At 40.8% G+C, this 22,933-nt stretch overlaps 3 protein-coding genes across 4 annotated transcripts in view; all 3 read right to left on the bottom strand.

Moving 5' to 3' along the window:
• Positions 1-22,933, bottom strand: part of LOC144644462 (acid-sensing ion channel 3-like) — a 176,890-nt gene that overhangs the window by 57,104 nt on the left and 96,853 nt on the right. The window lies entirely within an intron of this gene.
• On the bottom strand, positions 57-15,590 carry LOC144642342 (uncharacterized). The gene is made up of 12 exons (XM_078501307.1): positions 15,520-15,590; positions 13,507-13,619; positions 12,975-13,025; positions 11,805-12,152; positions 10,347-10,560; positions 9,391-9,644; positions 8,684-8,820; positions 7,806-7,973; positions 4,305-4,342; positions 2,836-2,963; positions 2,106-2,237; positions 57-1,654 (listed from the first exon to the last, which is right to left on the bottom strand). The coding sequence occupies exons 2-12, from the start codon at positions 13,595-13,597 to the stop codon at positions 579-581; spliced, it is 2,637 nt and encodes an 878-aa protein (XP_078357433.1). The 5' UTR covers positions 13,598-13,619; positions 15,520-15,590; the 3' UTR covers positions 57-578.
• Positions 16,637-21,578, bottom strand: LOC144644476 (uncharacterized). Of its 2 annotated transcripts, XR_013569116.1 has the most exons (7): positions 21,418-21,578; positions 20,222-20,337; positions 19,621-19,755; positions 19,116-19,181; positions 18,705-18,773; positions 17,759-18,155; positions 16,637-17,234 (listed from the first exon to the last, which is right to left on the bottom strand). XR_013569116.1 is itself a non-coding variant. In XM_078503973.1 (6 exons), exons 2-6 carry the CDS (start codon positions 20,334-20,336, stop codon positions 17,890-17,892), a joined length of 651 nt encoding a protein of 216 aa, XP_078360099.1. In that variant the 5' UTR covers position 20,337; positions 21,418-21,578; the 3' UTR covers positions 16,637-17,889. The 2 variants fall into 2 exon arrangements, 1 of the variants encoding a protein (XP_078360099.1); XM_078503973.1 differs by having other exon boundaries at positions 16,637-18,155.

Below are 22,933 nucleotides of genomic sequence, written 5' to 3'. Positions count from 1 at the left end.
ATATGTAAAGAAAACACAGATAAAAATTAATATGTAAAGAAAACAACAACAAATCATCCCGTGTCACTACAAACTTTATTTACACACAATTTACAATACAAATAAACGTTTGCCTAGCAACGAATTATCTCAATGCACTTGTCAATGTTTTCTTCAACGGTAAACCCAAAAGGACTGCGTTGATGGTCTTCATACTTTCTTATTTCGCTACATTGTAGCTTGTCGTTCTGATAGTTTCTCGTTTTCTCCAAAGTAAAAGAATGAGATTAGTCTCCTTGGCAACCGTTGTGTGGTACACGTACGCATAAGAATGAACTCCAACAGTGAAATTGTGTCGTATACTCGTGAATTAAAATTTCACTCTTTTCAAATTTTAATACCGAACAGGTGAGAAATGGGCCTGTAAAATTACATTTTTCCCAAGGACTGTTTTACAAGCACCTCACGTGGTGTGTATTAAACATGCTGACAGCCTTTCTTCTAGACGTCTTAAATACATCCTATTTAACAAAGGTAAGTCAAAAGATGCCAAAAATGCACAACTAGAAAACTCGATAAAATGTACTGATTGCGTGCGATCAGTCTTTGTTTGCTGGACAATCTGGGGAGGAATCCAGAGGATAAAGACCTCTGACGTCATCAGGGTTATACTGCGGCTTGCAACAACAGTCTGCGCTGCAGCTAGGTGCGCATGAACTGGGACACGATCCAGGGCAAGTTTGCGCCGGGGGAGGGGGTACAACAGATGGTAATGTTTGAGAGGGTGGAGGAGGTTGAGGTGGGGCCACCATTGTTGTTGGAGAGCAACAAGTTGGATTGCATTGTGGGAAGCACGAGGCTGGGCAGGGTGCAGGGCATGTCGGCGCCTGTGGGGCCTGAGGGGGTGGTGGAGGTGGAGGGGGCTGCTTTGGGGCCACCTTCGTTGGTGGGGAACAGCAAGTTGGATTACATTGCGGGTAGCACGATGACGGACAAGGTGCGGGGCATGTTGGCGGCTGTGGTGCGGAGGGAGGCTCAAGGATGATTATGGGAGGAGGTTGTGCTTGTGGTTGCGCCTGCGGCTGGGCAGCTGCGCAGCATTGTGGGGTGCAAGTCGGGAGACAGGAAGGCGAGCAAGGAGCTGGGCATTGAGGAACAGGAAGCGGAAGTGGTATAACTATCGGAGGTGGAGAAGCTGGAGCAACGAGAGGAGCAGGTGGAGGCTGTAACGGGAACAGCCCTTGGGAAGCAAGAGGCGGGCTCTGGGTCGAGGCACAACACTGAGGTGAGCATTTCGGAAAACATGCTTGCGAACATGTGCTTTGGGGGCACTGCCCTTGGTTAACAGGAGGTGGGATGGCCAGTGGTTTGTAGAGCTGTGCCAAGGCTGGTGTCTGCTGACAGCATGACTGCGAGCATTGGGGATAACAAGACGTCGGGCAGCTGATGGGGCAAGCTGGTGGAGGAGGCGGTGGAAGCATTGGTGGGGCTGGTGGCTTGCAGCAGCTAGGACTGCAGTCAGGGAAACAAGAGCTCGGGCAGTAGGAGGCACAAGACTGTACAGGCATAGCTGGTCGCGGTAGAGGCTGCGGAGCAACTGCGGGAGGTGGCGGTACACAGCAGCTGAAGTCGCAGTCGGGAGTGCATCTGTGCTGACATACTCTTCGGCAGTTTCCTTTAAAACAAAAGATAATTGTGAGAAAGGGCCCACACTCGAACCCCTCCTTACGGATACCTCTGTAATACGGACAGTTCACTCAGTCCCAGAGAAACCAGACTTCATATCATCTCTGCCTTTACAACATGGACTCTCTGCCACTATGGTGTCCATATTAAAGAGGTTGGACGGTAATTCCGATCAAGTGATGAAAGAAAATTGTTAAGTATGACCTTGAGCTAGTCTCCTTCAAGCCGTCAATCACACAACGCCTCTCTTCCAACCAAAGTGTCGTGAGAGACAATAGAGCCAGGTCATACGTATGGAAGATCAGAGGCATAATCAGCTCAAGGCAAAGGTCTGATTGAAAGTCAGATTCTTCTAGTACAAATTATACAAAAAATATTCAGGAGATTTCTGATGTTAATCGGTTTGAGTTAAAGGTTCATCATATTTGTAGGTGACTTACTTTTCCTGCCCGTTTGTGGGCGGCGCCTGTGGATCACATTGCTCCTCTGATATGCATATGCATATGGGTTACGGTAAATCGCTGGCATTTTCGGATAGTAAACATACTGTCTTTTTACTAAACCACTCTTACCTGCAAAAAATAACACATAGGTATGTAAATAACGGAGAGCAAACCATCTTCACGAATATCTTTTTTGCTTAACTTTTGAAATAACTGACACATTTTCCAGAAAAAATAATGAAATGTAAAAACCATTTTCCAGCAGTTTTCCTCAAATGGAGATCTAGGAGAACCGAGAAACGCGGGACTAACACTGTTACGTTTACGGTATCAAACACTTCCTCCAGTATTAATGTTACTACTTTACTCATATGTATATCTCGCTTGGTTAACTACATGTACTGCTGTACTTCGTATTTTTTACTTTTTGAGTTACTTTGTATTTTTCCCGCTGATGTTATGCACGTGTCTCTATTTCGATTTTTCTATCGTTTATGATTGTAAATGTATTTGTTTGTCTCAATTTCCATAACATGCCATTTTTTAAGGAGAAAATATCTCATCGAAAACATTTTTTGTGTATATAACTATAAACAAGAGGAACAGGGCTTTCAGCCAATCAGCAAAGCCTGCATATTTTCTAACATCTTAAGCAAACCAACCAGGCATCCAATGAAAACGCACGTTATATATAATCATCATGTAATAAGCAATGAAATTCGGCTACCTTTGATTGCATTATGTTTTCCTTTCGGAACTGGGCTTCCTTCCCCTTCGAGTAGAACAGAAGTTAGAAAACACAGCGTCCAAAGGAAAATTAATCTTTGCATCTCGCAGCACTCCACCTTGAACAAGCTGCAAAACAGAAATACCAGATTTTGTTATCAAGAAGGACGGGATAGGAAAGATGGTAGAGCTGGTATAGGGCACGGCTGCGTTGGCTGGCGAACATCTCCTGATCCTGTTGTCCTGGCAACGTAAAGGAACCCGCAGGGGGCTAGTATTTTAATTCAACATTGCTCCTCTCCTCAGCCACTTTGGTTTCAAATAAATTAAGATTCCTATAGGTGTCTCCTAGAAAAAATAGCGACATCACTTTTTTTTCAGTATTGAAATCTATTAACCCTGCATACCTGCAGCATTCAAAGGAAGAAAAACGTGTTCATGACAAGCGCAACAACTGTATGTTAAAACGTGAGCTGAGAAAACACTCTATTAGTTTGGTTGAGCATACATTATAGAGCAAACATTTCGTCGCCCATCTCTGATACATAGGCTGCGAGGTTTGATTTTGATGGCACGCACATAGAAAAGATCAGGTTTAGTGTGGTGTCACTTGGGGACCTCGTCAAGGTACCTCTACAACTAGGCTCAATTTAAAAACGAGAAATGATAGGAACCATGGTTAGTGATTGTACAGGTGTTAGGGATTTTCACCAGAAGTTGCTTGTTCTTCTCGGTATTTATCAGTTTTATTGACACTGCCGGAAACGCTCGCAGTAATCTGATTTTAAGGTATTGGTATCTCAAAGTGATATCGCCATATAAAGATACTGTTCGACACTTTGGCTTTTATAAATCAGGAGATTTTTTGACTCGTAGATAGCTCGTTCATGCATGGCGCAAGATCCTGCCCGTGGCAGTTTCAGCAAAATATCCGTAAATGTAAATGAAAGTAAGACGATACAATACAGGTGGCCTAGCAGTGAAGGTATCTTATAGAATTCGGTGAATAACCAATATATCGCACCTGCTTGTCTAAATCGTATCGAGACCTCTTTCCGTTCAGCAATCCCTTGAACACTGTGCTGCTTTGGTAGCGGTTCTTAGAATTTAAATACGCGAAGATAAAGTAACAAGACATGAGTCTAAACCCATGCTAATCTCTGGGCGTTGTTTGTGCCGTCGTTGCTCCGTTCCGAAAATATTTATCATTTGACAAAGGAATCTAGACAAAACAAGCAGGCTATAATACAGAAAGAGTTTTTACCGGTCAAATGGAAAAAGATAACAGTTTTAAGATCTGGCGATTAGTACGATAATTCCCCAATCTATATGAAGTGCCCAGTTTGCTTAGGACTTATATATCACTAGCACGTTCTTGATTTTCTTAGAATGTTGATTTTAAATTCTTCGCTATCCCAACCGGAAAAGCGAGGAGGATTAAAAATATTCTGAGTTAAAATGAAAACCTACCTCTTCCAGAAGGTGGCGAAATTTCTATTCTCGGTTTTCTATAAAAGGGTCATCGATTAAAATCTTAGGGCAGGAAAAAGGATACCATAAATTATTTAAATGTTCGACACTTATTGCCTGGCGGGTGTTACTTTAAACCTGTGAAACACAGTCTTGGCACCTGTTCGTAAATGACAGAGATACTGTCTTGTCTGTGTGCGTCTCTATGCATTTAAAAGAACATCGTATTTTTCTACACAAAAGGTCTCTTTTCCACTTTTTATGCATTACAATGGAGCAGTTGGTCGGCTTCATATTAGGTGATGCGAGTTCCAAAAAGGAAAGAAAACTTTAAAATGCCATGTTGACCTCCTGTTCAGTGCTAAAACCTTGTCGACTGTCATTTGCACCTTGGTCACCGAGTTTTTATTTAATTCTTGTTTTGTTTTCCTGAATCCGTTGATCAAGACTATTTGCTTCTTTGTTTGTTTATTTGTTTGTTTCTTGTAACCATTCAGATTATTCCAATGGAGAAAGGGCTGTCTATATACTCTTAGAATTGCTCCTGTTTATTAATTTACAAACGCGTTTCCCAGGTAAAACGTTATTTTAAACACAAAATATAGCCTCTTGGCTTCTCGACCACAATCTCCCCCTTTCCCGGCTCCCCGCGTCGCAATCTCCCCTTTTCCCCATTCCCCGCGTCCTTTTGGATGACACCAAAGTCGGTGCTGATCATAAGTTTAGGGGTCTGGAAACCAACTTTTCTCAGCTCCTAAATCGTTCTCTCATATCGCATGCTTGGTAAATGAGTCTTCCTCGAATTCGAAGGCTCGAGAACCAGACAACTGGTTCACAAAAAATGCGGGCAAAAGTATTATTTATTACTAGAAGAGTACAGTACAGTATGGGTTTCACTGCATGGTCCTTCTATGCGCAACGCCACATCCAGCGCGGGGAAAATTAATTGCTTCGCAAAAACTGCAGGAGATCGCATTTTCGTTTCAAAAAAAATAGTTGGAATGTTAAGTATTAAATTCAAGTACTGAAAGTAAACTCAAAAGAGTTGAAAGTAACGGCGCAATAGTTACGTCAAGGTGTGAATCCTTTCAGTTGATGGAAAATGCAGGATAACGTCTCAGAACTGCTGTTTCTCCTGGTCAGCAGTAGTTGATCAATTACTTGCCGTAGGCAGAGGGAAATAACTGATCTGCGCAACACTGACAAATCGCGATTTAAGTATTTGATAAGTGAACTTTTTAACACATTTTTTGATATACTTTTGCAATATTGTAAAAAGCGCCCACTTTCTTTGTTTAAATTTGTCTCTGTCTTTGCGAGTGTATATAGCACTGTGGTGCACTGCACTGCGCATGACCATAGTAGTGTTTGCAGGCAGTTATTTGCACGTGACAAAGCGTTCTCCCAATCAATCAAAAGAAAATAAATTAACTGATGACACAGCTGCGAGCCAGGTAATTTTACTTTGAAAATTGCATTTTCAGAAAGTAGATAGGTAAGAAACTAAATGCTTTGAGCCCACGAGTATCAGTCGTTTGTAGGGTGTGATAACAGAATGAAGGGGGGGGGGGGGGGGGCATTTTTATGGTGACAAATGTTTCGACAACGAGAACGGACGTCTTCCTCGCAGTCATAGATCGACTTTTACTTATTTATTATTTTTTATTGCTTTAATCACTCCATTACGCTGCAATATACTACTTTCCACTACTAGCAACTACAAATTATTCTCAGCTGTTTAAGCAATTGATGCCTGACTTATATAGAAGCTTAGTCTAGTATGTAACCCTTTACAGAGGCTGCGCGCTGTACCCTTGCCACTTGTTAAAGTTTTTGACTACTTGTTTGACAACTTTCTGATGGCTTTTGTTCAAGGTGGTCAAACAAATTGCAAGAACTGCGGCTCTCCGACAATTCTCTACTCCGCCTTCCTCTTGTTTTTTTTTTTTTACATTTTGATTGGCCAGTTAAAACAGAAGCCATCAAAGTGTTGTCAAAAAGATGTCGAAAAGCAAACAAAACTTGTCATGAAATATCTAGTTGTGTGGCAACGGCATGACGCGCGGTACCGTAAATCCCAATGCTCCGTCAAGATCAAAATTCTCCTCAGTGTTTTTTTTTTCATCAGTAGACTTTCTATAATTCTCTTTGAGAGAATGTGGGTTTTAGCCAATATTATTTTTCCTTAGATGGAAAGGTTCTCCATGGCCGTGATTTGCCTACTTTTGGTATCAAAAACGTAAAGAGAACTAAGTTGGGATATTAAAGGGTTATGGTGTGTATAAAATGTGTGTAAAAATATTTACAACGTTGGTTTTACGTATACTGATAAAATAGAGCGGTTTTCACATGAGTGTCGAAAGTAAATTGCGTTTGCTTTGGTTTTGCATTACTTCGCTCAGTGATTGGCTTAAAAATCTCGCGCCACTTTCTCAGCCAATCAGAACTAAAACCAAAACCAATCGTGACTCGCTCGCGCACGTTTTCCCGCGCTTCGTGTCGGCTACATGTATTCAGGGTATTTGCTTCGAGTTTTGATTGGTTCACTAGATTGTCTGTGTCCTTTGTGATTGGCCAGAGCAATTACTTTGGGTTTGGTTTTACGACATTCAATTGAAAACTGATCTAACTGCATTGTATTTGGGTCGGGTAGCAGCTCGCTCAAGGTCTCACGTGACAAACTCGCTCGCTACCCTTCGAGAGAACAGTAGGACGAACAACAAGAACAATGCCCCAAGCCTCCCAAACAATAACAACTGCTACATTGGGCGACCAGTAGAATCACAAGCTTTATACGAGAGCTGCTACACTACTGTTGTATTTACGATCTAAATTTACTTGTGTCTCCTGATTTAGAGGATAGTAGCTTGGTAAGGATGACGTAGATAATGGCTCTGTGGCAATTCTGTAGCGCGAGAAAACAACAGCTAATACTAGGCAAATGATGAAGATCTGAATAGGTTAAGTACCTAGAAAGGTCATTAGGGTAAGATAAACAAATGACGGACAACAACCGCAAGGTTCGGGGCGTCCTGACTTGCACTGATTTGTATTTACCACAAAGCACCTCTGAATATGATTCTACATGTAGCATAGTCCTCTCCCTAGCTATGATCTGCGAGTATGATCTACCTCCCATCAAACTTTAAACATACACTTTCCCATTCAACGGTAGTGAACGTAGGTAATACACTGATTACCGTGATATCTTAACTCCTCTTAATTAACCCTTTTAATCTCAACGTCAAAACTGCAATTCTCCGTAATGTCATTGATCAAGAGATAATTGTAATTTCTTATACCTTTCTGGTGCGTCTTCTACACTCTTCGATTCTTAGAACAAGAAAGCTTATATTTGTTCGTAATTTTAACTTTTAGTTTGTTGTACAAAAAGAACAAAGAAATAGGGGGCTTACTTAGTATTCTACTGTCAGGTGTTAGAAGGAAAATTAGGTTTATATACAGGATAAAAGCACTTTCAAGGTGCTAGTATGCAGATTAGATTCTACGAGGGATGGTGTTTCTCTTGTCCCAAGTTTGCGGTAGAAGGTTCATTCCTGCGCAGCAGCTTCGCGAGCAAAGTGGCGCGCATGTGTCCGGACAGGATGGCGCTGGACAGGTCAGGGGCTCCATGGGAACGAGGCCAGGTGAGGCGGGTGCTCTGGCATCCTATATCGAGTAAAATGAATGAATGAATACAGAAGAAATAAGTAAAAACGTGTGATATAGCAAACGAAGTGCTGAGTATCTAAACAAAGGGGTACTTGAATAGTATCCTTTCACACACGTGCGAACAGAGTATGTTTTCTCTTTGTCCTCTGAGAGTGTTTCATTTTCTACATTTTTAATTGTTCATTTCATGATTTTATCACTGATAAAGTATAACATAAAACATAGTAATTTGCTTACGGCTTAATTGCTACATTCAGTTTTTGCAAAACCTAAGCCGTGACAATATAAAAATTGACTGACTGAATGGCTGCATGGTTAGTGATGACTGACTGACTGACTGTCTGACTGTCTGACTGACTAACGGACTGACTGACTGACTGACAGTCTGACTGACTGACTGTCTGACTGTCCTGACTGACTGTCTATACTGACTAACTGACTGGTCGACTAACTGCCTCACTGACTGTCTGATTGACTGACTGACTGACTGGTCGACTGACTGTCTGACTGACTCTCTGATTGACTGACTGACTGACTGGTCGACTGACTGTCTGACTGACTGTCTGATTGACTGCCTGACTGTCTGACGGTCTCACAAACTGACTGACCGGCTGACTGACTGACTTAATAAATAACTGACAGAATGACTGATTGATTGATTGATTGATTGATTGATTGATTGATTGACTGATTAATTGACTGCTCACCATTGGGTTGTTTGGTACAGCTCCGTAAGCAAACGGTTGTTCTGCTAATGGAGCAGGCTGGGCTGAGAATGGTGAACAGCAGGACCACTGACATGACGGCGCACATGCCAAGGGACACGAGCCTGGGCATGTAATTCCTGTGAAAGTTAGTTTATAAAAATATGAGCTGCAGTCCTTAACACATAGTCTGCCAGCGCTACACTTGTGTTGAATTGTAACGCGAATAAAAAGCCGGCGAGAAAAATGTATTGGCCGGGTGAAGTGCCGTTTGCGTTTTATCCCGAATTAATTCAAACAAGCTAGCCTCTAGCAGGCTGCATTTAGTACTGGTGATAAACGAATGGCTCTGAGAATTTTAATCCAAGTAAGCTACGGTAGTGCGACTCCATCTTTTTTTATTAGTGCTACATTGTAAATGTAATTTTTTTTTCTGCACAGATTACCGTCCGAATTGTTCAATTTTCTTGTTCGGAAAGGGAAGGTGATCTTAATTATATCTTCCGTGCTAGCTACAACAGCTCTTTACAAGCTTGCACATCGCTTGCACATTTCTATGCAATCATACGTAACTCGCAGATCTCTGTTCAAAAGAACATAGTCCTGAATGTGTGATTCAGTTCCCTTTTACTAACGTTTCTAATTCTCATCCATGATATTCTAATTCCGATCCATGTTACTCGATTTTTCAGACTGAAACTCATTCGTACCTGCCGTGGGTGCCACAGGACTGGCAGCATCTTGATACTGGTAACCAGCATAAGGTGATTGTTGGGGGTCCTGGGCCGGCGCCTCCGTTGGAGCTGGTAGAGCGAAGAGTTTGGGGAGTGGTACTCTTTGAACTGAGGCGACAGGTTTGATGTCGTGATGGACAACCTTGGCTGGTTTGTGTGGCTTGGGGTGAGATTGTTTGTGATCTGACTGTTTTTTATGGAATTTGTATGTAGGCAAACAACATTCAAAGCTGTGTAAAAATAGACAATAAGTTTTTATTTTAAATAGATCTGTTTCTTTGCCAAGTAGCTTAACTTTGCCTTTTGAAACATAAAAATATATATGATAAGAGTGTAAAGTTAGCACTTAGTACTGTGTTTACGACAAACGAGAGGAGAAATACTATATATGTTTTTGAGTAAACGTCCCATTGCGAAATACCTGAAAGCGTCAGCATTCGCAGAATGCCAGGTAAATTTTGATTTCAGCAATAGGCTTACAGTTGAACCTGAGTAATATTGAATTCTTAAAAATAACTTCAAGACAACAAAGGAGAGTTAACATGTCAAACATCCCGTGTTTTACTATTACTCCAGCCTTATAATTTTGTACCATTCCACATTCTTAGAACATTCATTTCCAATGGTTTGGTAAAGGCCCAGTTTGATTATTGGAGCATAGTATTGCAAACTATTTCTTAAATGAAGTAGTTAGTTAGTTTAGGCTTTTATATTTTGTAATGACCCCCTCCTCCTCCCCCGCGTCAACGCCTTCCTACCCTCCCCCCCCCCTGCCCCATGCCATGATCAGAGGACTACCTGGTGAAATATGTTCCAAGAAAGTTTCTCTAATGTAAACGCCTCCCTTTTACCACCCCTCCGGTCCTCCCCGGCCACACTAATTCTGAAACTTTTCCTAATATTTCCTTGTACGTGGCAACTGTTTCACTTACCGGCATACTGGCTTGCAAAGTGTCTGACATTGTGGAATACAAACAACTCCAATTCTCGGCTTCATCTTCTTGTGTACCGGAGGCTTCTTTTTGTGGTATGGTTTAGCGGGCTTCTTCGGGGGAGGCTTCGGTGCCTTAGCGGCAGCTGGCGATGCCTTTCCTCCCAGGTACACTGGACGGATACTCAAGTTTAAGGCCTGGGAGCGACAACAGTCTAAATGGTAGTAGATAAGTTGAACGCTACAGTTAGTGACATTGTTTAGACAGGTATTTACTTTTTACAACAACTGTAACTTGACCTTGATGGCGTGACCAGGAGGAAGCGTACATGTGTATAAAATAAAAAGATAAATAAAATCAACTTTGTTTTACGAGGGTTGCACAGTTTGTTTGTTTGTCAGTCTTTTGACTGACAAACCTGTGGCCCTCGGATTCCCAATCAAATTTGAATTTAGAAGTGTTAGTGTTTGTGGAGGGATAAAATCCCTCGGATCAACTACAAAGACTACAAACTCAACCCACATAATGATATGACGCCGGGCCGGGAGTTGAACCCGGACCACATTGGTGGGAGGCGAGCGCTCTTAGCAGTGCGCTATCCCTGCTCCTATCCCTGTATTCTTAGTCATTTTTTTTTTAATTTTAATCACTCAGCTTCGAGCCAGGGTTTTCTCGACTCGGAACAAATGAGCAATTGTTGGTGTTAAGATGTACCTATAAAGTCATTTTGATAGCTATAGTTAGGCTTGTAAGCGACAAAAACATTGACTACCTTAGAGATTCAAACTTTCGGCTCATCCCCGGTGTAAGAACCTGTGAAACTCACCAGTGACGCAAAACAAAAACGGCCAAGACAACAACAACAACAACAACAACAACAACAACAACAACAAAAATAATAATAAAAACAATATAAAGCAGGAAAACGATAGTTCCAAAACAAAGGAAAACTTCACAGGTTACACCGAGGTAAACCAATCACTCGATCATTATAGTCGCGGAAATATGAATCTTCGGTTAAGTGCAGTCATCTAGAGGTTATTATGGTTGCATAACCCAGCTGGGATTTGGTGGTCAAGACTATAAATAAAGAAGCGGCGCTACTCTCACTGCAGGCTAGTCCCATTTTTAAAACTAGGAGTTGAATTTTCGTTTTGTTACAGTATTTGTGGTCATTGTGATTGAAACCTAAGGTGGCTCGTAATAGTTTAGATATTCCCGTCTCTGGCATTAATTCTATTGCTGCGATACCTGTAACGCCGGGGTTGAACTTTCAGAACATCGTTGTAGAGGTTTTACTATTAAACAAATTGGAGTCACTCTGATGTCAAAATTCATTGCCATGGCAACTACAAAAGTGATCAAAGATACCTTATTTTGACCGTTTAATTTGAGGCTAATTACTCTACAACTAGACGGTAAAACGTGTATTTTATGGATCTTTTGATAATAACTCACCTGGTTTGCAGAGGGGGGCACAAGAAGCGGAACAGCCCTGAGAAGCGCAGGGATCCCCCGAAGGATACCCGGCATATCCCATATCGTATGGGTTAGCTGGATATTGAGGAAAAGCCGGTTGGATGGCTTGAAAACAGCATCCTGAATCACAGTGAGGGTAACAAGAGGCCGGACATCCGGCAGGGCATGCCGGAGGGGGAGGGGGTGGAGGGGGAAGGGCGGCTTGATAACTGACAAGCTGGTTGAACATGGAAGGATTGTAGTTAGGTGCTCCAGGTGCACAGCAGCTTCTCTTGCAAGAGGACAGACAAAAACGCTTGCATCCCGGATGGCACTCCCATGCCGACCCTACAATAAAACGAAACGAAAAAAAAAAAAAAAAAAATGAATGTAAGCCATAATCCCCGATTATGGCTCCTGACGATAGTTTATAAATGCAATGCTCTCAAGGGGTTTACCGTGAAATACCCCACTGGCCACTTGAACATGGGTGGTGAGGATGGGAAGAAATAAAATTTCTGGCCGAAAAAGGGACTTAAATTTATGCCAAATCTAATTTGGTCTGATTTCGGTCCCAATAAAAACCTAAAAGGTAATCATTTGATTGTTTCACACTGCCTTCTAGACTACTGTTAGTTTGTATTTCCTCTTAGTGTCCGAGGAGCGCGCGGTTATGTCAGGAACGCGAGAAAACTGATCCGATCGCGCGCACTCTTGTTCCCCCTCTCCCCCCCCCCCCCCCCCGAGCCTCGCACTCCCTTTCAATAAAAAAAAAAACCAACACTAACCTCTTAGCTAAACTTTCAAAAAGCTTTTTCCTTCTCAATTTATGCCTCTTGCTGACTAACAGGTCCTTTAATTTTCATTAAACCGGTCCGCCAAATAAGTGACTACCGCGCGTAAGAGTACATGTGCTACAAAACTAGTAATCTAACCAATGATTACCAGCGCAGATATCTGTAAACCTACCAAAGCGATTTTAAGGCAACTGATAAAAAGCGTGGGGTGTTACATGGCCATAAAATGCTTTTGCATCTGATTGGCTCAAAATGCAGCGTCTTTGATATGATTGGTTATAGCACTGTGCTGTATGTGCTAGTTTGAACCAATCAGGAGGTTCAGCAAAGATCATTTGGAAAGCGCTTTTTTTTTGACAAAAATCTTACTTACTTTGAACGGGATTTACGGAATGAATCACAACCGACTTTCTGCCGCCATGTCCTGCAAAAAAGAAACAATAGTTTGCCGTCCTGGCAGTTAGAGACTAATAAAAGACCTTTTTAATAACTAAATCTGTATCGGAGAGTTTAGCTATAGCCAACTGGTTGAGTGATTCAATAATGGTACTTATGAATAGACCCTCCAAGTTTAAATTGATGTTTAGCACCAGATGTGTCAATCCATCTTCTATTCCGGCTCCTGACCCATGGAGAATTGTGAGTCGGCTAAGAAAACAGTTGTGCTAAACCAGGTATTGTTCACCCTAACAGATTAGTGAATAATCTGTAGGTTGCGCTCGGCCCTTTTCTAACTTTCGGGGTTGCTTATAACCTTACGGTTTAAGCTCAAGTTTTAAGCTGGCCTACACAAAATACAAAGAAAGAACGGGCTGTTCGCCACTCGAAGGAAAAAGAAGGTGAGATAATGAATTAAAGTTTCTTTTTCTGCTTTTAAATCATATCATAGATAATTTCCTTCTTACCAGCTTTATGTTTAAGGTACTTTAAGTTCAAGCAGCTGGCAAAAGAGAAGAATAAAGTAAAGAAACAAAAAGAAATCACTGCCCTCCTCATGGTCACAGCACCGCCTTGTTACCTGAAAGGGACAAATAAAACGATTTAAAGATAAAGACGCCCAATAGCTAACTTGCTGACAAAATACACGCACAAAGACAAATTTTAAAACCACAGCATATAAATCGACAACACGACAAAAACCAGGACCTTTAAAAGAATCATAGCAATTGCATTGCACATGCAGGGCGATAGCGAAATACGTGTTTTTGACAGCGAAATTAAGAGGACAGACAAACTTCATTAGGAAGAGGAAAGATTGGCAGATGAAAATCACACTGAAACAAAATTAAACAAAAACAAACTGAAAGTAACAAAGCATAAAAAACGTGCTCGATTTCAATTTGAATTTTGAACCTTGTGTCTGAACCATGGAAAAAAAGTAAAACAAATGCATGCGCGTTATTTCTACACTGCTAACACCTTGGCTCATCTCAGCGTGGTCAAGTGAAATTTACCTGGTTTCGCACTGGTGCGTATTTTGTCTATTTCGGCCATTAAAATGAAAAAATTTTGCTGTGCGAATAAAAAAAAAACTAATGCAACTGATAAATCATTCGGAGTAGTTTCACTTAAATTGGGCTGAAGCAGTGATGAAGGTGTACTATTTTTTCCAAAGGAAAGAAAAACGTTGCAAATATTTTTATCTCGGAATTCCACGCGTGATCGAAGCAGGTGCGAAAAGCAAGCAAGAGAAAATGAACTCGCGGCTCAAAGACTGGAAGCAAGAGCCAGTTTTTTCACTCAGCAATATTTTTACTGTCATTTTACGATTCTTCCGAAGGGCCTCGAGGAGGGGGATAAATAGGTTTGCGGATCGACGGAATTGTCCTTAAAAAGCGCACGGATTGTGGACTTTTGCGATACATTGAACGGATTCGCGGATTTTGAAAATACAGCGGATCACGAATTAGCTGGGAATTTTGGTTTGGATGCCGGTCTCTTCTTGTCAGGAAGTTCGGATCATGGGTACTAAACGAAGTTTGGTCGGTCTTCGTCGGTATATTGGCAGAATTGTCTCAAAAACAAGCAATGAAACAAAACGTTTTGAACATTGGCATACATTCAACAACATTCACTGGTCGTTGTAGTGAAACTATACCACACAAAGTTTTCAAGTAATGAGGATTCGGATTTGAATGAAAATGGTGGCGGATTGACGGATTTGGCCGAAAACAATATGGCACGAATCGGAGTATTTGCATAGGCTTATTCACCCCCCTCCTCTAGAATCGATCTATCGGCTAAATGGGGAACCCGCTTGGAGGCCACGCTTTTACACATGAATATTCGCTTGAACTTTGAGGAGTAACCATTTTCTCCTGTTTGTTAGCCCATGGACTGGCAGGTTGTTGACATTATATGAATCATTGTGATCTATGCACGCTTGCGATCTGATTTCAATATCTTCGCCGCTTTCGATCAATTTCGTCTTGGACTTTTATCCCTTAAAAAATCTCCCGATCAAAAAGCATTAATGTCATTAGCCACAATTCACGCGCCATGAAATGCAATAATGGCATTGTCTTATTGACTGTGGTTCTATTTGTATCTGTGAGTCGAGTTAATAGCGATACACTTGATTCCCCCATCATTAATGTGACGATTTACCAATCGCAGAAAGAAACCGGTTTATGGTTAACTAAACACTAGAATGAATGCAAACAGATTGTCTACAGTTATCGCGTTTTAAAGAGGCAAGGAAAACGCTATTTGGCATGTAACAATCTACGTGCCCATTGACCATGTGAACGCCATTTTGTTACGCAGGTAAAATCACTTATAAAGCAAGAACAAAGCATCACAACATGAAAAATCTAACTGCCACAAAAATCTTTGAGAAACAGCTTAACATACTCCGTTCTTAAGTTAAGCGGATAGTTGGTCTATTCAGAAATTAAGAGGAATAACATCGATCTTACCTTGGCAGGCCTGTCGGGTCGACGCGGGATATGGTATTTACCTGCTTACAGGTGAATACTTGACCGTATCGAACAGTGAGGGAGACTAAGAACTGTTTAAAATAACATAAAATATTCAGCAGTTTAAACAGCTTAACGGTTATTTCACTTTATTTCACACTTTTCGACAATTTAGAACGTTTTCCACGGCCGATTTTTGCGTATCTGTAAGTCAAACGTCAAAATTATTAACCGGGAGGGGAATTATGGAATATGAATTACCCTGGCTGACGGTAACAAGCGTTGCAGGAGGTAACAAGGTTAACCAGTGAGTTTTTATTGATTTTTTGGATTGGAACAGTCAACAAATTTCACGCATTACCTCACAAGGAAAGCATTTGTAGTGGAGGCGGCTTTATGAAAGTCAGTTTTCAACAGAAAATCTCATACAAGTTTTGAAGGGAAAGAGCTGTGATAGTTTTCTTCTGGACAAGTAATTAATATTTTTTTGTGGTAAAATAATTTTTAGAAATCAAGTCGCCTTTCCCAGCTGACACTGCAATGGAGAGCAATAGCATGGGACGAGACCGAGCGCGCAAGCATTCATGGTGTGGGAGAACAACAGAGAAATGTAAACAATAAGATCCGCTCAAGCTAGGCTAAAGAAAGATGTTACTTTCCAAATAATCGATGGAAAAAATAATGCAAACTGCAAGTTAAAAGAAGGTAGTCATTTCAGAAGTATGCGTTCATATTAGAAATATTCGTCGTTTTATCAATCTTATCAAACAGGCCCAATTCGCAAGTTCCCAGCACGTTCACAGTGACTAGAGCCCATTGTCTCTTGTGATTCACTGTATTTCACGCCTTTCTCATGATCATTGCCTTAAATATTCCCGATGAGCACGTTTGTAAAATAATGTATCTGGTACAAGATTTAGTAGCGAGTTCAAGCTGGCATGTAGACTTTCGATATTAGCTGTCTGACTAGGCCGGGTTTGACGGCACATTGTGACGTGATGGCAAATTGAGAAACTGGGCTCTTATCTGCACACGGGTTTTCACCGACCATGCCCCTTAAGTCCAAAGGCCGCACCAGTAATGGCATAGAGCGTACTAGAGATAAGGAGGCTGTATATACAGTTAAGATAGTTTTATTAAGTTTTACATTAAAAATGAAAAAAATAAATAAATAAATACGCCAATTAATTAACTAATTCAAGCAGGCCCAGGCCCTAAATCAATGGCCTGCCCTGAGCAGGCCATTGATTTCAATCCCGTCAAAGACCAACCCCTCTCGAGCTCTCAGGGGAAAACACAAGCTGGTGTCCGCTTTTGAAGGTAACAACTGTAGTGTAGAAGCTCTTAAACCCCTTAGATATATAAACTGGCACTCTGGGACTCTAGGTATAGTACTGTTTGTTCATTATGAATGGCATAGTCCGTTTTGCAGATACGGCGGCCAATTTTGATCCTGCCCGCAGGGCATCCTATAATATTTAATAAAATGATTTTTTTGTGATAATTGCAGGACAATCACGAAAAAGAATGAATCAATAAGCATTATAGAATGCCCTGTCATCAGCGTTACGTGATTGTGTTTTTACAGATTTTCTTTCTCGTTGTGGAACTCGGAAGTTTTAAAACTCCTATTTCTGTTAATTCTTAACGTAACGTGCACGGCAATACGTAGACGGAGTTTAACAAAAAACAACGAAATAACACTACAGTCGAAGCTCTCATAAGCGGACACCCTCGGGACGCGAAAAAAGTGTCCGCAACTGGAGCTGGCCGCTTACGAGAATGGTTCTTGTAAGCGGCCACTAGAGGTGTAGGGGATAGATGGCCGCTTACGGGAGCTTGCCCAGCTAACATAATGGTAATATGCATGTTAGTGGTGTTTCGAAATGTAACCGGACGTGGATGACGACAAAACAAACACTGAAATATGGAACTGTAATTTCAGTAAAATCATTGTGACGAACGGCGATGTGAAGTTGATTGATTAATACAAGATACAGAGGTTTTTTATATGATTTTCTTTGCGGTGTCCGCTTACGGGAGCTTAAAAACAAAGAAAAAGTCTAAGTCGCAATCTCGGAAAGTGTCCGCGGCCGCTTACGGGAATGTCCGCTTACGAGAATGTAAAAATGCAGAGTTTGTATGGGAGTAAAAACGGGGTTTCTAACAAGGTGGCCGTAAGTAGAGCTGTCCGCTTACGAGAGTGTCCGTTAAGAGAGCTTCGACTGTATAACACTACGAGCTAGTCACATGATCTTGGTACAACTATGGAATTTTCTGTTAAACAGGGTTAACACTTAGAACCTTTCTTGTTACAGATTTAATAACTTCTCATCTTCTCTCCACGACTCTAAAATCTCTTTGCTTAATTTAGTGCTTTTTAGGAGTGAAGCAGCAACTAAACTTGCACGAAGGTAGGCAAGCTTTCTGGCATGTCGGCTTACAGACGTGCTCCTTTTTCGAGTGTTTCTTGACGATCTTGCTCTTCTTCTTAATGTGGGCCTTGGCCAGTTGTTTTTCGAGGATCTTCACAGTTTTCTTTGGTACAACGAACGGTGTTGTAATGCAGCACAACAGGTCACATGTCGGAATGCATCGGTGTTGACAAACAGGCTGACATGACCCCCACAACTGCCCTGGATAATAAAAGAAACATGTAAATAAACAAAGACATTCAGGGCGTAGCCTTTGTACAGGTTCTTCGCCTTCAGTCTAGAAGTGAATAACACTATAACACTACAACATCATTAACATCATAACAACATTATTAAGCACTATTTACCTGATCCAGTTTTCTTCCTTGCTGCTCTTTATTTTATATTAATGCTATTAGGGGCCAACTCAGAAACCGTGCGGTTATTTAGCTTCTAGGCTCCCATTAACAATTACTCTCCTTTTCTTTAGTTAATTTTTATGAAAAAAATATCTCTCTTCCTTCAATTTAAGAGTAAACAGAGGCAGAGAAACACGACTAGATGTTAGAAATTTCCACGTAGCTACCCTTCCCCCCTTTCCGGTTGAAAACTGTTTGGAAGAAATGTATGTCAGTCAGTAAAAATACGTCACTAATCAAGCTTGTCAAGAATCAAATATTGACTACACCAACGTTCGTAATCTGCGTACTTGTGTTATTTTTTAGTAAGGCCTTACATATATTTATACATTGCTCATTATCCATTACTTACTTCTGTTTCTTATGTATGAAGACACCAATACACGCCCAGTTTCTTTTCCGGACAGTCTGTTCACATCAACTAGTTGGAAAAAAATCAACTTTATCAACAAACAACTTGTTAAAGATTTTAGACAGTCAATCGCTGATATAGCTTCACTCTTCAATTAAAAAAAAAATTGACAAACTGCGTATATTATATATCGTGATTGTTACTGAGATTTTTGGTCAGGGATGGTAACATGCAGCGGAAACTTTTCTTTACCTATGACACAAAAATTATTATTTTTTATGTAACTTTCCCAACATGTATAAAAGGTATATTGCGATTTTTAGATCCAGAAACACAAATAAAAGAGGAACAACCCTTCGACCATACAACCAAAATTTGTGAATAGGAAACGGAGAAGAGATAAATACTTACATGTATAGCCTTTAACAGACTTTTCAAGGTTTTCCTTAGCCTCTCTTTTCACCAAGTTCACCAAACCTGTTACAAAATGAGTGTTACACCTAATCACACCTTTATGGTGCGATCAGGGGCATATCAGCCAAGACTGCTGGAGCCATGGTTTGTATTTTGGCTCGACTGCGTCTCGCCAAAATACCCATGGCAAGACCAGACGAACTTGATATGCCGCCAAAGTGTACCAATAGGGTATGATATGGTAATTACCGTATCCAAATTTGCAAAAATTCGGTATTTCAGGTTAGGACCAAGTTGTTCGAAGGGCGATTAACACTAACCCAGGATTAAAACTTGATCAAGGTTTTAATTTCTCTTGTATAAAAGAGGTTTTTATTACTATTCTGATTGGACGATAATAAACATTAAAATTCGTCCAGGGGGGCTTGTTCTTCGACAAGCACCCCTCGAATTTATAATGTACTGTCAGTCGGCTTACCTGTACATGTGCAGTCAGTCTTACCTTCAAGTTTTTCATGTGCCGCGTGTTTCTTGCTTTTGTCGTTTGTCGAGGTGTACGCCATAAACGTTGATTTGAATTGTTTTTCGAGCTTCTTGATGGCTTCGGAGGTTTTCTGTTCTATAACACGCTCCATAGCTATGAAACAAACAGGGAAACCGACACTTGCGTCTGATTAAACCGTCAAAGGCTAGGCTCAGTTTCATGTTTCCGACTGCATCGTAATGAATGTTAAAATTGATGGCAGAGCTTCCTTTAAGGACGTTTATTAGGTTGCTGCGCATGCCTGTAACTTTCCTTGGGTTAATTCAGACGTCGCTTCACTCATGTGACAAACCTAAAGTATTACTTTTAAAGCGACGGCTGCATGATTCAGCATTCAAATCAAATTCATTTTGTTTTCAGTTTAAAACATCTCAAAGATAGTGATTTGTACACTTTGTTATCTATCAGTTATCGCTCCATCTGGGCCGCTGGTAAAGGTAATGTCATTTGCCGGAGTAAGTGAAATCATGTCCATACGCCTGTATTATGCAATCAGTGGTTAGCTAGGCTCAGCGCATGAGCGGAGCGGCGTTTGAAAAAGTAATTAAAATGTTATTACCTTTCTTGTCTATAGTGATTTCCCCCTTTTCATGTTTACTTGCTTTGGTTTCAGAGAACACAGCTAACACCAGCAGCACCGTTAGACATTTTCTTGCAATTGCAAGACTGGCCATTCTAAATGCAGAATTACGATTTACAAATAATTAGTACTGATAGATGAATGACTACAAGTTTCTTCGGTTTAGTCGAAGAATATCGATGGATATCTAATATATCTCCCCTCCGACTCCCAAAGACAGCTGTATATAATAGAATCTAATGTTTATAATTATAGGTAACCCTGGATCGAATTGCTCTTTTTCGTTAAATTGTATTACTAGTAGCAACTAGAGTCCGGTTGTTAGAAAGCCGATTAACGCATATCCACGATAAAAAGCGGAACCCAAGTCCGTGATTCTGATTGATTCTCTAAGCAGGAGAATTTTGCAGTATCGATCACCAACGAATTTCGCCGATTTGCTTTTTTGAACCATTGTACAATGGAAGAACAATTTGTACCGATGGAATTAGCCCGCTTAAATTTGCAAAGACGTAAGTATTTTAAGAGGATCCTTTGCAAAAATGAACCTCAAGAGGTCATAACTCATAATTGCTCAATTATGAATTGTCTTGAGCTTTTTTGGCCTGTTGGATTTTGAGCCAGATATTCAGCGATGGATAACACGCCCTCCAAGTGTCATTCTCAGAGCTACACAAGTCAAGTTATCTCGTTTAACTTCGTTTGTCTGCTAACTGGTGTTTAAATTGTACTGCGATACCTATGCCGCCCTTGTTAATTGATCAGTTTAGTACAGAATGACAGAGGATGCAGTGTCCTCTTTCGTTTTCAAAGGGTTCAGCGGGTTTGCTGTGCAACTAAAGTAGGATCAGCAGCACAAACCCACATCAAAGCAATGCATGCAATTTCGATGAGAAGACCACAAATCACCAACACAAACTGACCTCCAAAGTTTTCTCAAGAGAGTTACCGAGGAATAAGATTTGTTCAATGGTTATAATTCGACCAATGAACCGATCGAGGTTCGGAAAAATCTCAAATTCCTCACCGCGGCTTTTGCTAATGACAGTTTCAATTTTACCTTTTCGCATATTTACTCGATTAAATCAGTTATCAAAGGGTTTCCCTGTCTGTCACTGAAAATAGCGATGACTGCAACATGTCCTTCCAAAATTCGAGAAATATCATTTGTTTACCTTAACTTCAGTTACCAACCAGCAGGAACAAAGCGATACCCTCTGTTGAATGGGTCGAGGTGCTAATTGTCCTTGACTTAGCAATTTGTTTAAACACTCAGCCTTAATAATACGAGCTCACTAAAGATTTGTTTATACAAGACACAGAACTAGTACGAGCTCAAATTCATATGACACTTAAAATAATTGACGTGATTTGATTGGCTGAAGGCTGAAGTCAAGAAATCAACTTTCATTTTTTTGACAGGTCATTCAAAACAAGTCAGACAATTCTGTCAATAAAATTGTTCAATTGGAAGAAAAAAAAAATTCGAGAAAAAAGCACTCGCTACCCACATTTCTACTAGAATCATTTGCCAACGACGAAAAGGATAAACATTTTTAAGTGACAGAGAAACTCTTTGGAACATTTAATCGGCCATTGACGGGTAAGTCGAGAAATTTAGCAGGTAGCTTGTCACAAACAAACTCTTCACGAGCCGGTATGGTATTTGGACAGCGGCTTTGAAAAAAAATAACAGTCTTGTGAAAATACCGCTGATTTAAACATAAATAGAATGCTTTGCAAGTTGTGCAGTTGCTCGGGTCCTGTCGTCCACTTTCTCCCTTCGCCCAACCCTCCCCTCCTCAACGATTGTTTGGCCGGGGGCTGGAGACTGGGGTTTTTTAAGTGTATGAAAGAATGAATGATCGGAGGATCATGTCGGGGGTTTACGGAAGAATTGAACGAGAGGTTATTTGCATTCAGAAGGATTAAACGCAGTGAAATTTCAAATTTTTGTGCATGCAGTTACGGAAGATAGGTACTTTAAACCGGAATTCGTTGCTTGAATGAGACTTGCTTAGCTTAATTAAAAGTTCTTCTTGAAATGAATTAGTGAATGAATTCGAGAAAGCATGCTCACATGCACGAATCAAAACGCGTGACGGTCCCTTTTGCGATCGATTGGACTACTAACTACTAACTACTAACTACTAACTACTAACTATAGTTACGACGGCGTTAACTATAGTTAGCTATTTCGGTAATGTAACCGCTTCTCTGTTCATCCTAACTATAGTTAGAAAATTTACGCCTTGCTGATCCAAAACAATACAGGCTAACTATAGTTATACCCAAGCAAGGTTCATGGGTTAGTCTTAGTTTACAAACGAAAAACCAATCAGAAGGCGACAATTCTTTTCGCACGTGCGAGATGAACATAAATATGCAAAACAAAGCGTGAAGGGAAAGAAAAGAAGAATAACAACATGCCAAGAAATTACATATCACCAATGTTAGCAAAAATAAAGCTTGAAATCTTCGGCGTCTAGCATCCTTACTTCATTTTATTTTCTTCAACGGCCAGATGCCGTGCAAAATAGACGAACAGCTAGACACAGAACAACAACAAGGGCTGTCATGAACTAATTTAAATTTGAAATTATTCAAAAGCTATTCAGAACTAACTATAGTTAAATGCATTGGTGTGACCGCTTAGCTTAGACGCCCGAAAGCACTAACTATTGTTAGGTA

Source organism: Oculina patagonica, chromosome 2 (assembly GCF_052425735.1).
Source record: "Oculina patagonica isolate OP01 chromosome 2, crgOcupat, whole genome shotgun sequence".
NCBI classification, from domain to species: Eukaryota; Metazoa; Cnidaria; class Anthozoa; order Scleractinia; family Oculinidae; genus Oculina; species Oculina patagonica.
Note: the sequence above shows the minus strand (reverse complement) of the source record. Positions and strands in the feature narration are given on the sequence as shown.

What these genes read in the sequence shown, in the direction of transcription:
- LOC144644476 (XM_078503973.1), bottom strand. Translation starts at nt 20,336, where the DNA reads ATGGCCAGTCTTGCAATTGCAAGAAAATGTCTAACGGTGCTGCTGGTG. An exon ending in GGCACATGAAAAACTTGAAG is followed by an intron (nt 19,182 to 19,620) that starts GTAAGACTGACT and finishes ATTTTGTAACAG; the next exon opens with GTTTGGTGAACTTGGTGAAA. An exon ending in TTCATACATAAGAAACAGAA is followed by an intron (nt 18,156 to 18,704) that starts GTAAGTAATGGA and finishes TTTATTATCCAG; the next exon opens with GGCAGTTGTGGGGGTCATGT.
- LOC144642342 (XM_078501307.1), bottom strand. Translation starts at nt 13,597, where the DNA reads ATGAGGAGGGCAGTGATTTCTTTTTGTTTCTTTACTTTATTCTTCTCT. An exon ending in TTCCGTAAATCCCGTTCAAA is followed by an intron (nt 12,153 to 12,974) that starts GTAAGTAAGATT and finishes GTTTTATTGTAG; the next exon opens with GGTCGGCATGGGAGTGCCAT. An exon ending in CTGTACCAAACAACCCAATG is followed by an intron (nt 7,974 to 8,683) that starts GTGAGCAGTCAA and finishes TACTCGATATAG; the next exon opens with GATGCCAGAGCACCCGCCTC.